The sequence below is a fragment of the Saimiri boliviensis genome, chromosome 2, assembly GCF_048565385.1.
Source record: "Saimiri boliviensis isolate mSaiBol1 chromosome 2, mSaiBol1.pri, whole genome shotgun sequence".
Classification (NCBI taxonomy): Eukaryota; Metazoa; Chordata; class Mammalia; order Primates; family Cebidae; genus Saimiri; species Saimiri boliviensis.
Window position 1 is genome coordinate 96,119,371 of NC_133450.1, and position 16,074 is coordinate 96,135,444.

Below are 16,074 nucleotides of genomic sequence, written 5' to 3' on the forward strand. Positions count from 1 at the left end.
AAGATGAGGACTGAAAATTTTCCATCATATTTAGTGACGTGCAAGTCATTGGTGACTTAGATGGATTGATGGGGCAGAAGCCAGTTAGGCAGGGGTTGAAGCTTAAGTGGAAGGTGAGGCAATGGAAGCAATGAGAATAGACAACTCTTTTTTTTTTTTTTTTTTTTTAAAGTTGGGGTCTCATTCTGTCCCCCAGGCTGCAGTGCGGTGGTGTAATCATAGCATACCATAACCTGGAACTAATTCCTGGGTGCAAGCAATACCCCCAGCTCAGCCTCCTCAGTAACTAGGATTACAGGCATACACCACTATGCCCTGCTTAATTTTTTTATTTTGTAGAAACAGAATCTCCTTAATGTTGTCCAGGCTGGTCTCAAATTTTTGGGCTCAAGCCATCCTCTCACCTTGGCCTCCCAAAGCTTTGGGGTTTACAGGCTTGAACTATGGTACCTGGCCTGACAACTCCTTAGAAAAGTTTGACTAAAGGAAAGAAAAGAGAATGAAATCTGGGAAAGATCTGAGAGCATTATCAAAAAATAAATATAAAAAGAATTTTAAAGTTTGATAAGATTTTAATATCCTATTTTAAAATTCGAATTTCTTGAATAGTAAATGTGCTTGAATAGCTTTACATTTGTTAATTGTATTTATTTTCTGAATTACCTTGCATAACTTTAGCCTATTTTACTATTTGAATGGTCGTCTTTACTTTTCTGTTAGTAAGCTCTCTTTGTATACTTAAGTAATTATGTGTTGTATTTTGCATATTTTTTTTTCCAGTTTGCCATTTCTTTGTTCCTAATATTTTCTTATTATAGAAGTTTTAACGTTTTATATATTTGGTATATTTCATTTATTTCTCTCTATGGTTTCTGGCTTTGGTGTTGTGTTCAGTTCACTTTATGTCAGAGCTGGTTGATATATACCATCTTACAGTTTTTATTTCCTCCCCCACAGCCAGTGAAATTTTTTTCATAATATTCCTTTTTTTTTCCTTTAAATGTATTGTGGAAAATGCTATTTCTCAGATTAAATAGTAAACTTAGAATTATAATTTCTTTTACAGCATCAAGTAGTGGGACCAGACTTCATAGAGGTTATGTAGAAGAAGCCACATTAGAAGACAAGCCATCACAGACTACCCATATTGTATTTGTTGTGCATGGCATTGGGCAGAAAATGGACCAAGGAAGAATTATCAAAAACACAGCCATGTAAGTTCTTTGACAAATACAGTCTATGTCTAGTCTAGAATTCACACTTTCGTCCAGGGTATAAGAAATATTAACAGTATACTAATTCCAATGCATGTTCCTCCAGTGCCAGCTATTCTTATATTTCTTAAGTCATATATCAAGTATCTGGACCAAATTTTGAAAGCGATTATATCCACAGGATGATGATGATGTTTGATTTTTCTCCCCACAGTATGGAGAAGAAGAAGGATTAAGGAAGCCTTTTTTAATCTAATACGTTAAGTTAACTTTATAATCTAAAGTTGAAAGCAAGGAAAAGATCTAGTTATGTCTTACTCTTTGAACTTCAGAAACCAAGAATACTGCAAAGTTGAACAACTCCAAAAAGGCTAAGAATTAGCCAGTTAGCAGCTTAACCTATTGCTACCAAAAGGAAACTGAACTCTGAATTTTCTGTGGAAAACAGTTGTTTACCAATACACCAGACAGGTTATTTACCTCATTAGTTTATTTATATTCAGCTTTATCCTAAAACTTTCCAAGATTTTTTAGGGGTACATGTGATATTTGCATGTTTGAAAAACATTAAGGACTTTGTTAAAAGGGCATGTTAGGGTTAATGGTTCCACCACAGATTTGGCTCTGAGCTAGCAACCAGTGTAGAGAAAAATATGGTCAGTTATAGATCATGTCATGAGAACAAGTATGTTGTGACAAGCCCAGTTTATTTGATTCTGAGACTAATAAAGGCTTATGTGAGTCCTTATAAGGCAAACAGTGTATGATACTAGTAAGTATGTCCTCAGCAACACCTCTGTAAAAATGATGCAATGCTGAGTTTTATTTTACTTTTTATTTTAACATCTCTTAATGCCAGCTAATGGATTCAAGTAAAAATACAATTCAACTGTTTAAAGAAAAAAACCTTGTCCAATAGTGCCAGACCACCCTGATTCTTTCAATCTCCGTGTTTCATATTACAGGAATCTCTTTCCTCTGATATTGATTTTACTTTCTGATGAGTTATATTTTACTTTCCATCATGTTTTTTTTTTTTTTTTTTATTTTTTTATTTTTTTGAGACAGAGTTTCACTCTTGTTACCCAGGCTGGAGTGCAATGGCGCGATCTCGGCTCACCGCAACCTCCGCCTCCTGGGTTCAGGCAATTCTCCTGCCTCAGCCTCCTGAGTAGCTGGGATTACAGGCAGGCGCCACTATGCCCAGCTAATTTTTTGTATTTTTAGTAGAGACGGAGTTTCACCATGTTGACCAGGATGGTCTCGATCTCTCAACCTCGTGATCCACCCGCCTCGGCCTCCCAAAGTGCTGGGATTACAGGCTTGAGCCACCGTGCCCGGCTCATGTTTATATTTTTATGTTAGTGTGCAGATACTTTGCTTGGATATCTAGGAACCTGGGGACTAGGTTTACTTGCATATTCTCTCTGGAGCAATTGATAAATAAGAAGGTATTAGTTTGATTTCTTGGAGTACAAGTTAGGGAAATCCTAACTCAAAAAGGTTTAAGCCAAAAGCAAGATTTAGTAACTCATAAAACTGAGGAGTCTAGGAGTAATATTGCCAAGAAGTCATCAAAATCCAGTTTTTATCTGCTCTGTCACCTTCATTTTGAAGCCATTCTCACACATCTCCTTTGATTGCAAATGTGATTTATATAATCTTTAGTTCAAATTCAAGAAGAAAGACTAAGTCTTTTTTCCCAAAAGTCCCAGCTAGTCTGTGCATTTCAGTTACTAATGATGTTGCATCCAGCTTCCCGAATCTATGCATGCGGCCATGCAGGGTATGATTAGCCAAACTTGTCATATTCCCAACCTAGAATCAGATGGAAGTTGACTTCATCTTACTATAAGGAGAGCTACAGCCACAGATAAAAATTAAGAGCTGTTATTGGAAGCAGGATGAATGAATTCAATGAGGCTCAAAAAAAAAAAAAAAAGAAAAGAAAAAACAATCAAGTGTCCACTACGGGGAGGATTCTATCATGTCTTCATGACAGAATGGGCTAATTTGATGGAAAATTCTACACATACCTTAGTAATTGAGGAAACGTAATCATATAAAAAGGAATTCCACACAATAAAAGATAGGAAAATTCATAGGATTTCTTACCATTTCCCTGCTTTCTGTCATTCCTAAGTTCAACATTCAGGCCTTTACAGAAAGTCAACTTAACTTCATTCTTCCCAGTTCCATCCTGAAGCCTGTGTGTACTTGTGATTGATTTTGACGGCCTTTTGTTCTCTGAGGATTTCCTTAAATCATGTCTGAGATTCCTGGAAACGGAGAGTTTGCCTTCTTGACCTTATTTTAGCAAACATGCTAATGATTAGTTCAAACTAGTATTAATCACCTGTGTTCCAGAAAAATATGTTTACTACTTACATATTGAGCAGCAAATTTTTAGACAGCTTCTGGGAATGTCAGAATTAGTTTACTAAAGGGATAAGTTAAAAACATTTTAAATACAATTGAATTTACTTTTTGTGGAGTTTTATTTCAAGAAAAATCTTCATAGAACTTTATATCTAATGCCCTAAATTAGCCATTTTAAAGCTATAATTTTAGAAGACTATAAAGAGGTTTTCAGTTAAACATCGTAGGTTGAACACATGAGCTTATCTTATTCTCTCCTGAAAGCTCATTGAACATGATATAAAAAAGATTTTTAAACAGCAAAAAGGCATAAACCCACAAGTACAGAAAAAAATGGGAAAACAAACAATAGCAGACAAGAATATCAACAAAACTTATTTTTTTGAACAGGAAATATATTCATGTAGTTCACAAAATACTAAAATGTAGAGTAAAAAGGCTGATTCTCATTTCTGTCCCCATCTTCCCTCATTATCCTTTGTCCTTGTCCCCCAGTTTATAGTCGTCTAGATTTTCTTTAGGCATGTACAAATTTTTTTCTACACAAAAGGTACGTGTTGTACACTTCTGGACCTTGTTTTTGTTCGTTTATTTCAAAAATGTATTTTGGATTGCGTGAGCCCAGGAGTTCAAGGCTCTGGTGTGTGATGATCATGCCTGTGAGTAGCCAGTGCTCACAGGAAGCATTGGGCGATGAAGCAAGACCTTTTCTCGCTGTCTCACCCAGGCTGTAGTGCAGTGGTGCAATCTCGGCTCACTGCGGCCTCCACCTCCCGGATTCAAGCAGTTCTCATGTCTCAGCCTCCCTAGTAGTTGAGACTACAGTCGCATACCACCACACCTGGCTAATTTTTGCATTTTTAGTAGAGGCAGAATTTCACCATATTGATTAGACTGGTCTCAAACTCCTGACTTCAAGTGGCCCTCCCGCCTTGGCCTCTCAAAGCGCTGGGATTACAGATGTGAGCCACCGCACCTGGCTGACCTCATCTCTTTAAAGAGTATATATATCTTGGAGATCACTGTTCATGCTTTTCTATTTATATTTTTTTCTATTTTTTCTATGTTTATACCACACATGTATTTTCTTAAAATCAATTAGTTCATGAGTTTTTTTCTAATTGAGAGGAATTCTGAAGACTTATTTTTCACAGCTATTTAATGATCCTCAGTAGTACAGTAACTCTTAAATGCCATTATTCTCTATCTTCTCTTCTTACAATATAAGGTAAACATTCATCAGAGAACATGGAAGTTGAAATAAGTTTGTAACAGGACTGAAATGATGGTTTTTGTGCATGCATAACAGCACGGTAATAGGTCATTGTCTGAGTATGTTTTTTAATTTTCTCTGGCCCCCGTTGGTCTCAGTGGTTCTTATGATATATTTAAGAAATAAGGCCGGGCGCAGTGGCTCAAGCCTGTAATCCCAGCACTTTGGGAGGCCGAGGGGGGTGGATCACGAGGTCAAGAGATCGAGACCATCCTGGTCAACATGGTGAAACCCCGTCTCTACTAAAAATACAAAAAGTTAGCTGGGCATGGTGGTACGTACCTGTAATCCCAGCTACTCAGGAGGCTGAGGCAGGAGAATTGCCTGAGCCCAGGAGGCGGAGGTTGCGGTGAGCCGAGATCGCGCCATTGCACTCCAGCCTGGGTAACAAGAGCGAAACTCAGTCTCAAAAAAAAAAAAAAAGAAAAAGAAATATATTTTACTATTTTTAGTAAGGCAAATTTGGGCATATAGCCAGAACATGTCTACCTTTCTCTCTTCCCTCTCCCTTTCCCTGTTTTCCTCTTCTTCTCTTCCCCAACCCCTCCTCTCCCTTCTCCTTCCCTCACTATTGTTTCATTTTTGTTTCCATCCTTTCCTTTTTTTTAACAGTCACTCCAGTACTCCAGGTGATTCAGTAGACATACCTGTTTGGTCGTGATCTAACGAGTTTGTGGTCATCCGAGAACTATGATAGTGATTCTGTGAAGGACTGTATAGATTTGCTTTAGGAAAAACAGCATTTTAAGCAGATACAGTGTTTCTGAGTTTAGAACTCAAAATTAGGGTTTCCCAGCCACATCGCTATTGACATTTTTGACTGGATAACTTTTTGTTATGACAGCCGGCCTGTACAAAGATGTTAAGAGTATCTCTAGCCTTTTCTAACTTGATGCAAATAAAACACTTAAATGTTACAATCAAAAATATCTCCAAACATTACCAAATGTCCCTAGAAGTGTAAAATTGTCCATGGTCGAGAGCCGGTAATCTAAATGAACTCTCGTGTGTGTGAATTCAAACAGCAACACATGTACCACTTTCTAATTACTATATCACAATGAAATATGTAAGAACTATACAGCCATCAAAATTGAATGAGTGGGTAGAAAAATATTAGAAATTTTAAAATATGTTCTTTCTTGCATATACTCATATTTGTTAAGACTGAACATTTGAAAAGATGGCAAAGAAACTTTAAAAATGTTTCTGTGACCATTACTTGAGTATCTGATATTAGACTTTGTGGGTAATAAAGTGATCCTGACTTCAAGTCTAAAGTTTTGGCTATCATTTTATTTTCAGTGATGATAAAGGAAGCACATCTTTTATTTCGGCAAAGTAGAATCTATTTAGGCTTCTTCAAATGCCAACTTTGGGGATGTGCAATCAATAAACATAATTATAATGTAATGCCTTTTAAAATATACTGAAAATGGAGGAAAGTAGACTTTTCAACAAGTACTACTGGGATAAATAGATTTGCATATGGAAAAAAATTGAATTGGATCCATTTCTCACACAAGGATAAATTTCAGTTGGATCACATTTAAGTGAAAGAAATGAAACCAGGACATGGTAACATGTGCCTATAGTCCTAGCTACTTTGGAGCTGAAGCAGGAGAATTGCTTGAGACCAGGAGTTTGAGGCCGAAGTGCTCTATGTTCCACACTTAACGAATAGCCACTATACTTCGGCTGGGGCAGCATAACAAGACCTCATCTCTTTAAAAAAATGGAAAAGGGAAAGAAATGAAATTATACAAGTATTAGGGATTTTTTTAAAGAAGAGTTTGAATTCTTCTAGAACTTGGAAATAGAAAAAAATTAATCTATGACTTGATCCAGAAGAAATAAGGAAAAATATTGATAAATATTATATTGTCCAGGAAAAAAAATACGGCAAAGAAAAAATAAGGTGAACTGAAAAAAAATATTTTCAACTTATATCATAGATGAAGTATCCTTAATATGTAAAATCATCCTAAAAATAAAAATATGTTCAACCACCTTAAAGGAAAATGGGCTAAAGATATATGCACTAGTTCCCAGAAAAGGAAATGGCTCTTAACCATATGACAGGTGTCAGTCTCAGCTCACTGCAGCCTCCACCTCCTGGGTTCAAGTGATTCTCCTGCCTCAGCCTCCCAAATAGCTGGGACTACAGATGCACACCACCAAATCTCACTAATTTTTATATTTTTTAGTAGAGTCTGGATTTCACCTTGTTGGCCAGGCTGGTCTCAGACTCCTGACCTCAAGTGATCCTCCTGTCTTGGCCTCCCAAAGTGCTAGGATTATAGGCGTCAGCCACCACACTCAGCCAGATGTTATTTCTTAACTATCAGATTAGCGAAAGTCCAAAATTTGACAACATGCTCTTTTGGCCAGGCTGTAGATAACAAATGTTCTCGTACAACTGATGGAATGCAATGAAAAACAGTATATGACAGTATCTATCAAAATTACATATGTATTTATCCTTTGACCCTGAAAGCCTACTTCCAGGACTGTATCCCAAAAAATACTATCAAAAATAAGAGAAACATGCGCAAGCCTTTTGATTGCAGCATCATGTAGGAAACTAGTCAAACATTCATCAATGAGAGATGGGTTGATCAACTACAGCTGTTATCAACTACAGCTATTATCTATATAATGGAGTAGTGTGCAGTTGTAAAATAAAATAAGGAAGCTCTCTATGTATTTCTCTGGTTCTTTGGAAAGATCCACAAAGTTGAGAACCTTTTAACTAGACCAAATGAGAAAAAGAAGATTCAGATTACTAAAATCAAAAACAAAAGAGGGAACATTATTACTACCAACCTTCCAGAAATAAAAAGGATTATAAGGGAATACTATGCACAATTCTATGTCACCTAGATGAAATGAGCAAATTTCCAGAAACTGTTCACTTTCGAAGAAAGACACAAACTAGGAAAACTGATCTGGTAATGAGTAAGAAATAGAAAGTCTCAGTAGACCTATAACAAGTAAAGCATTTGAATTAATCAAAAAACTTCCCACCAAAACAACAAAAGCCCAGGACCAGAAGATTGCACTGGTTAATTCTACCAGACATAAGAAGAATTCAGCTGGGTGCATTGGCTTGTGCCTGCAGTCTCTGCCCCATGGGAGGCTGAGGCAGGAGGACTGCTTAAGCACAGGAGTTTCAGTCTGTAGTACACAATTGTTCCAATGAATAGTCACTGCTCTTCAGCCTGGACAACATAGTAAGATCCTATCTCTTAAAAAACATAGAGAAGAATTAACACCACTTCTCTACAAACTGTCCAAAAAAATGAAACCTGTGTTACCCTGATACCAAAAACCAATGAAAGTACCATGAAGAAAACTGTATACCAATATCCCTTACTAAGTACAGACCACAGAAATCCTCAATGAAATGCCAATAAACTGAATGTAGCAGCATACATAAATGATCATATACCATGACTAAGTGGGGTGTTTCCCAGGAATGTAAGATTGGGTCAACATTTTTTTAAATCAAGGTATCTGCCACATGAATAGAATGAAGGGGGGAAAAAAATGCCCTGTGACTTTCAGATACAGAAAAGGCATTTGAGAAAATCTCAACATACTTTAATAATAAAAGCCCTTGGAAATTAGAAACAGAAGGCAACTTTCAAAAGCTGGTAAAGGACTTCTACAAAAAGCCTGTGGCTGAACTTATTCTTTAATAGTGAAAGACTGAAAGCTGCTCCCTGAGATCAGGAACAAGACAAGGGTATGCACTCTTACCACTTCTGTTCAGCCTTGTACTGTACATTTCAGCCAGGGCAATTAAGCAAGAAAAGAAATAAAAGGCATCTGTATCAGAATGGAAGAGAAAAAAACTATCTGTTTGCAGATGACATGACATTATAAGTAGAAAGTACTTCAGTTCTTCAAAGGACACTGAAAAAATGAAGACAACCCTCAGAATGGGAGAAAATAATAGCAAATCACATATCTGATAAAGGCCTAGGTCCAGGATATATAAAGTACTCTTACAACCCAGTTGTAAGAGTTTTTTTTAAAAGGCAGAACCCAGTTTTTTAAATGGGTAAAGAATTTGAGTAGACATTTGTTCAAATAGGATATAAAGTGGCCAATAATCTCATGAAAAGATGCTCAGCATCTTTAATTATTAGAGAGATGTGACCTCGAACACTACCACTTTAAAGGTACCACTTTATACCCACTAGGATAACTCTTACCAAAAATATGGAAATTAACAAGTATTAGCTAGGATGAAGAAAAATCGCAACCCTTACATGTTGCTGGTGAAATTAGAAAGTAGTACAGCTGCTTTGGAGAGTTTGGTAGTTCTTTTAAAAGTTAAAGGAAGTTAGTGTATGAGCCAGCATTATCACTCCTATATGTGTACCCAAGAGATTTGAAAATGTATGTCCACAAAAACTCATTAAAGAATGTTCATAGAAGCATTAATTATGATAGCTGAAAAATGAAAGCAACCCAAACATTCATCAACTGATGAGTGGCTAAACAAAAGTGGCATATTTATGTAATGAAATACTATTCAACAATGAAAAGCAACGAAGTACTGATTTATGATGCAACATAGATGAAAACATTACATTAACTGAAAAGCCAGACACAAAAAGGCCCCATATTCTATGATTCTATTTATATGAAATGTTCAAAATAGGCAAATCTGCTGCAAGTAGATTAGTGGGTGCCAGTGGGTGGGAGGAGAAGGGATAGAGAGTGACTGCTAATGGGCATGGTGTTTCTTTCTGGGGTGCTGAGAGTGTTATGAAATTAGATAATGGTGAGAGTTGCATAACTCTTTGAATATACTAAAAGCCACATTTGTTTAAAAAAAAAAAAAACTAGTGAAGTTGTTTCAAAAGCACTCGGAAGCCAACTTGAAGATATTCACAGACCTAAAATAGGAGACAATTTGAGCCTTGGTAAGAATAATAACTATAGTGTATATGCATCAAATATGCTTAAATCTATGAGTTAGTAATGACATCAAAATGTATAAAACCTAATGACTTGTTATTTTGAAAACTGTTAATAAAAAGGAAGAATTAATCATTTATCCTGCCTTTTCTGGATTATCTGTGCCTCAATTCATGCAAAAACTATTTGATTATACCTCACTGTAGGTAAATAATGTAAGGAAATTTCTCTTTCAAGAAGTATAAGCTTATAAACAAATGAAGAGTGATGGAATTTAAAAGGCACTTTTGCCACCGTGATAAACTAATGGGTTTCAACAATGATCATCAGTAACGGCTATCATCACCAAAAGGAGAAAAGAGTTTTATGTACATATGTACGTATGGAGCAGTGGCTTCGCCAAAACAGAGCTTAAATCTGATGAAGCCCCTATAACTACCAAATTATAGAAAACAGGACAAAGAATATGTTAAATAACACTGTAGGGATGCAGTGAGTGAAAATCAGACTCTGAGTAACTCTATAGGACACATACACAAAAAATTACAGGTATACCTCAAAGATATTGTGGGTTTGGTTCCACACCACTGCAGTAAAGCAGATATCATAATTGAGTTGCACAACTTGACTTCTCAGTGTGTATGAAAGTTATGTTTACCCTACACTGTAAACATTATTATGTGATGCTTATTAAGTATGTGATAACATTATGTCCTTAAAAATCAATGTACATATCTTAATTTTAAAGTGCTGTACTGCTAAACACTGCTAATGATTATTGGAGGCATCAGTGAGTTCACAGCAACTTTTTGCTGTTGAAGGGTCTTGCCTCTGTGTTGATGGCTGCCAACTGATTGGAATGGTGTTTGCTAAAGTTTGGGGTGGATGTGACAATTTCTTAAACTAAGACAACAGTGAAGTAAGTCACATCAATTGGTTCTACCTTTCATGAAAGATTTCTCTGTACCGTGCAATGCAGTTTGAGAGCATTTTACCCACTATAGAATTTCAAAATCTGAATCAATCCTCTTAAACCCTGCCACTGCTTTATCAACTAAGTTTATGGCATATTCTGAATTTTTTGTTGTCATTTCAACAATATTCAGATCTTTACCAAGAGTCCATCTTAAGAAACTAATCATTTCTCCATAAGAAGCAACTACTCATCCACTAAAGTTTTCTTATGAAGTTGCACCAATTCAGTCGCATATTCACACTCTTCTTATATTAGTTCTCTTGCTATTTCCAATATAACTGTAGTTACTTCCTCACTGAAGTTCTTGAGCCCCTCGAAGTCATTTATGAGGGTTGGAATCCATTTCTTCCAAACTTCTGGAATGTTGACATTTTCACCCCTCATGAATCACTGAACCATAAATGTTCTTATTGGCATCCTTTCCAGTATATTTTCAGTTTGCTTTGCCCAGATTCATCCACTATTTATAGCAGCCAGAGCATTATAAAGTTTGTTTGTTTGTTTTTTTTTTTTTTGAGACGGAGTTTCACTCTTGTTACCTAGGCTGGAGTGCAATGGCGCGATCTCGGCTCAGGCTCACTGCAACCCCCGCCTCCTGGGTTCAAGTAATTCTCCTGCCTCAGCCTCCTGAGTAGCTGGGATTACAGGCACGTGCCACCATGCCCAGCTGACTTTTAGTATTTTTAGTAGAGACGGGGTTTCACCATGTTGACCAGGATGGTCTCGATCTCTTGACCTCGTGATCCACCCGTCTCTGCCTCCCGAAGTGCTGGGATTACAGGCTTGAGCCACCGCGCCCGGCCAAAATTTGTTTCTTAAATACAAGGCTTAAAAGTCAAATTTACTTCTTGATCCACGGGCTGCAGGGTAGATACTGTGTTAGCAGGTGTGGAAACAACATTTATCTCTTTGTACATCTCCATCAGAGCTCTTGAGTGACCAGGTATATTGTCAATGGGCAGTAATCATTTGAAATGAATATTTTTTATTCTGAGCAGTAGGTCTCAACAGTAGGCTTAAAATATTCAGTAAGCCATGCTGTAAAAAAGATATGCTGCTATTCAGGCTTTGTTGTTCCATTTATAGAACATAGGTACAGTAGATTTAGCATGATTTTTAAGGGCCCTAGGATATTTGGGATGGTCAGTGAGTGTTGGCCTCAACTTCCAAATTAACAGCGGCATTAGCTCTTTACAAGAGCGTCAGCCTGTCCTTTGAAAATTTTAAGCCAGGCATTGACTTCTTCCTCTCTAGCTGTGAAAGTCCTAGGCATCTTTTTCTGTTAGAAGGTTTTTTTGTCTACATTAAGAATATGTTGTTTAGTGTAGCAACCTTCATTGATTATCTTGGCTAGATCTTCTGGATAACTTGCTACAGCTTCTACATTACTACTTACCTTGCACTTTTATGTTACAGAGACAGCTTCTTTCCTTAAACCTTGTGCACTAACCTGCTAGCTTCAAACTTTTCTTCTGTAGCTTCTTTGCCTCTCTCAGCCTTTTAGAGTTGAAAAGAGTTAAGGCTTTGCTCTGGATTAGGCTTTGGCTTAAAGGGAAAGTTGTAGCTTTTTTTTTTTTTTTTTTTTTTTTTTTTTGAGACGGAGTTTTGCTCTTGTTACCCAGGCTGGAGTGCAATGGCACCATCTCGGCTCACCGCAACCTCCATCTCCTGGGTTTAGGCAATTCTTCTGCCTCAGCCTCCTGAGTAGCTGGGATTACAGGCACACGCCACCATGCCCAGCTAATTTTTTTGTATTTTTAGTAGAGACGGGGTTTCACCGTGTTGACCAGGATGGTCTCGATCTCTTGACCTCGTGATCCACCCGCCTCAGCCTCCCAAAGTGCTGGGATTACAGGCATGAGCCACTGCGCCCGGCCTAGTTGTAGCTCTTTTGATCTTCTATCCAGACCACTAAAACTTTCTCCTTAGCAATAAGACTTTTTCATTTTCTTATCATTTGTGTTCACTGGAGTAGTACTTTTAATTTCTTTCAAGAACTTTTCCTTTGCATTCACAGATTGGCCAACTGGTACAAGAGGTCCAGCTTTTGGTGTGCCTGACTTTTGACATGCCTCCCTCACTAAGCTCAGTTATTTCTGGTTACTGATTTGAAGTGAGAGATATGCAATTCTTCCTTTCACTTGAACACCTAGAGGCCAGTATTGAATTCTTAAGTGCCGTAATCTCAATATTGTTGTGTTTCAGGGATAATAGGGAAGCCCTTGGAGCAGGAGTAAGGTTGGGGAATAGCTGGTCAGTGGAACAGTCGGACAACATACATTTATCAATTAAGCTCATCTTATACAGGTGCAGTTCACCATAATAGATGTAGTAATAATGAACAAGTTTGAAATATTGTGAGGATTACAAAATGTGACACAGAGACACAGAGTGAGCACATGCTGATGAGAAAATGGCACTAATAGACTTGCTCCGTACAAGGTTGCCACAGACCTTCAGTTTTTTAAAAGGCAGAGAAAAAGGCGGTATCTGCAGAGTGCAGTTTTTTAAAAACTGAATATGTAAAACAAGGTATGCCTTTACAAAGTAAAATAGAGAAAGTAGCCTGTAGTAGAGACGTGTCTTCCAATTGCAGTGCATGGGCTGTATTTAGAGCTCAATTTAAACAAGTGTAAAAAAATTTTTAATGTGATTCTAAAATAATAGTTATAGTCCAACTAGGAAAATAGGACCACTGAACTACATATTTGCTGAAATTAAGAATTATTAATTTTTTTGGTATGATAATACTGAATAGGTTATGTTTTTCTTATATTTTTGAAATATGTACTAAACTACAGACAAAATAATGCACTAGCAATTAGGATTTGCTTAAATATAAGGGAAAGGAGTGACTACTAAAGGAATAGCATGAGAGAGTTTTTCTGGATGAACTGTTCTGAATCGTGTAATACTAATCACAAATCTGCTATGTAAGTGACACCAAAAGGGGAAAAAGGTTCAATTTTATGGTATCTTGATTTTTTTTTTTTCTTTTTTTTTTTGAGACGGAGTTTCGCTCTTGTTACCCAGGCTGGAGTGCAATGGCGCGATCTCGGCTCACCGCAACCTCCGCCTCCTGGGTTCAGGCAATTCTCCTGCCTCAGCCTCCTGAGTAGCTGGGATTACAGGCATGCACCACCATGCCCAGCTAATTTTTTGTATTTTTTTTAGTAGAGACGGGGTTTCACCGTGTTGGCCAGGATGGTCTCGATCTCTTGACCTCATGATCCACCCGCTTCGGCCTCCCAAAGTGCTGGGATTACAGGCTTGAGCCACCGCACCTGGCCGGTATCTTGATATTTTTAATAAAATTTTAAAATGCATATTATAGGAAGAATGAATAGAGCAATAGATGAAGTGAGTATGTCATGACTTGATAATATTTGGAGATGGGTGATGGCACAGAGGTATTCCTTATACCATTCTGTCCACTAAAAATTCCTATGTATAATTATTTAGAATATAATGTAAAAGCTTAGAATATTTGAAATCATAGATGGCAAATTTAGGAAAATAACTTCAAAATGAAGGTATCCTAGTATTGCAAACTTACTTAGTGTAGTGGAATGTAATTGGACAAAGCTGTAAGCAAATAGAAGTGTTATGATTAAACGTATTTTATATCATATGAATATATATGTGAAATTATTCTCATAAAGCTTTGTTTGTGTTTTATTGTTGTTGTTTTTTAGGATGAGAGAGGCTGCAAGAAAAATAGAAGAAAGGCATTTTTCTAACCATGCAACACATGTTGAATTTCTGCCTGTTGAGTGGCGGTCAAAACTTACTCTTGATGGAGGTATGTTTTGTTTAAAACTTTAATGATTTAGCCAGTGGCAAACTTTGACCAAAGTAAATGCAGAAAGTTTTTTTTTGTTTTTTTTTTTTTTTGAGACGGAGTTTCGCTCTTGTTACCCAGGCTGGAGTGCAATGGCGCGATCTCGGCTCACCGCAAACTCCACCTCCTGGGTTCAGGCAATTCTCCTGTCTCAGCCTCCTGAGTAGCTGGGATTACAGGCATGCACAACCATGCCCAGCTAATTTTTGTATTTTTAGTAGAGATGGGGTTTCACCTTGTTGACCAGGATGGTCTCGATCTCTTGACCTCATGATCCACCCGCCTCGGCCTCCCAAAGTGCTGGGATTACAGGCTTGAGCCACCGCACCCGGCTTGTTTTCTAAAGTTTTTAACACCAATTTGATTTGTCAGTACTTTAAAAATATTTGTTGACCACAATTGCATGCAGACTTACAATTTAATTTCTGATAATTTTCCTCCCATAATTGGAAGATAAAAATCTCAGGTTTTTTTGTTTTCCTTTGTTGTTTTTCATACATTCCCTGGGCTAGTGAATTACCATCTAGCATAGAGAAGTTGTACATTTGTTTAAATAAGATCAGTTTAGTTGTCTTCCTTGGCTATCAGCCAAAATATCTGTCTTTCTTTACACAAAGTTATGTCCCTTAAATATTAAAACCATAAAAACAGAATGTTTAGATTGATTATTTATATAAACTGCAAAAATGTTAGAGCTGTACTGAATATAATAGCAGCTGCCATTTGCTAAGCCTTTTGCTATTGTATTGCCTATCGCTATTGCAGACTGTGCCTGGCAGTCTGCTATGCATTTTACATGGAGTGTCTCATTTAACTGTCTGAAAAATCCACGAAGTACCTATTTTATTTTCTCCATTTTACTGATAAGAAAACTGAAACTCAGTAAAAGGTGACTTTTACTAAGAGAGACAGCAGAATCTAGCTCAGTATGATGCCGGAGCACATGTTTATCACAGTGCTAAACTGCCTCCCTGGGTGATTTATAAGGATTCTTCCAGGTCTGTGATTCTGTCCATAGTCATTTAGGAATGTCAGTTGTAGTTTATCAAACCCAAATGGCATCAAAAACTGTAATGAGTTTAAAAAAAAAAAAAAAAAAAAGGAATGTTACTGACAAAAACAGATCTCAGCACCAGAGGTTCAAATGTAAAGTTCTAGTGTAATAACAACATGATCCCTTGAAGTTTTCCCATTCATACAGGTAAATTGCTCAGGGTTCTCAGGAAAGTACATAATATGGATGAATCAATGTTTAGAAAAACTCCTGAGTTTGTAATTTCTCTTAGGTTTAGGCTACTGTGGTAGTATCAAAGACATTCTGATAAGCGAAAGAAACCAGCATTGAAAGTTTATATACTTTATGCTTCCATTTTTATGATATTTTGGAAAAGGCAAAACTTAGAAACAGAGAACAGATTATTGGTTAGCAGGGGTTAGGGGAAGTGGGAAGCATTTGAAT

General features: G+C 37.1%; 1 protein-coding gene across 8 annotated transcripts in view; it reads left to right on the forward strand.

Annotated features, from left to right (window-relative positions):
* DDHD1 (DDHD domain containing 1) overlaps nucleotides 1–16,074 on the forward strand; it is a 197,430-nt gene that overhangs the window by 54,488 nt on the left and 126,868 nt on the right. For all 8 annotated transcript variants that reach the window (XR_012516317.1, XM_039469313.2, XM_039469315.2 and 5 more), the window contains 2 exons: nucleotides 1,067–1,214; nucleotides 14,470–14,576. Coding sequence is in view for 7 of the 8 variants with exons in the window: in XM_039469313.2 (XP_039325247.1) it covers nucleotides 1,067–1,214; nucleotides 14,470–14,576 (255 nt within the window). In the remaining variant the exon portion in view is untranslated. The remainder of the gene's footprint in view (nucleotides 1–1,066; nucleotides 1,215–14,469; nucleotides 14,577–16,074) is intronic.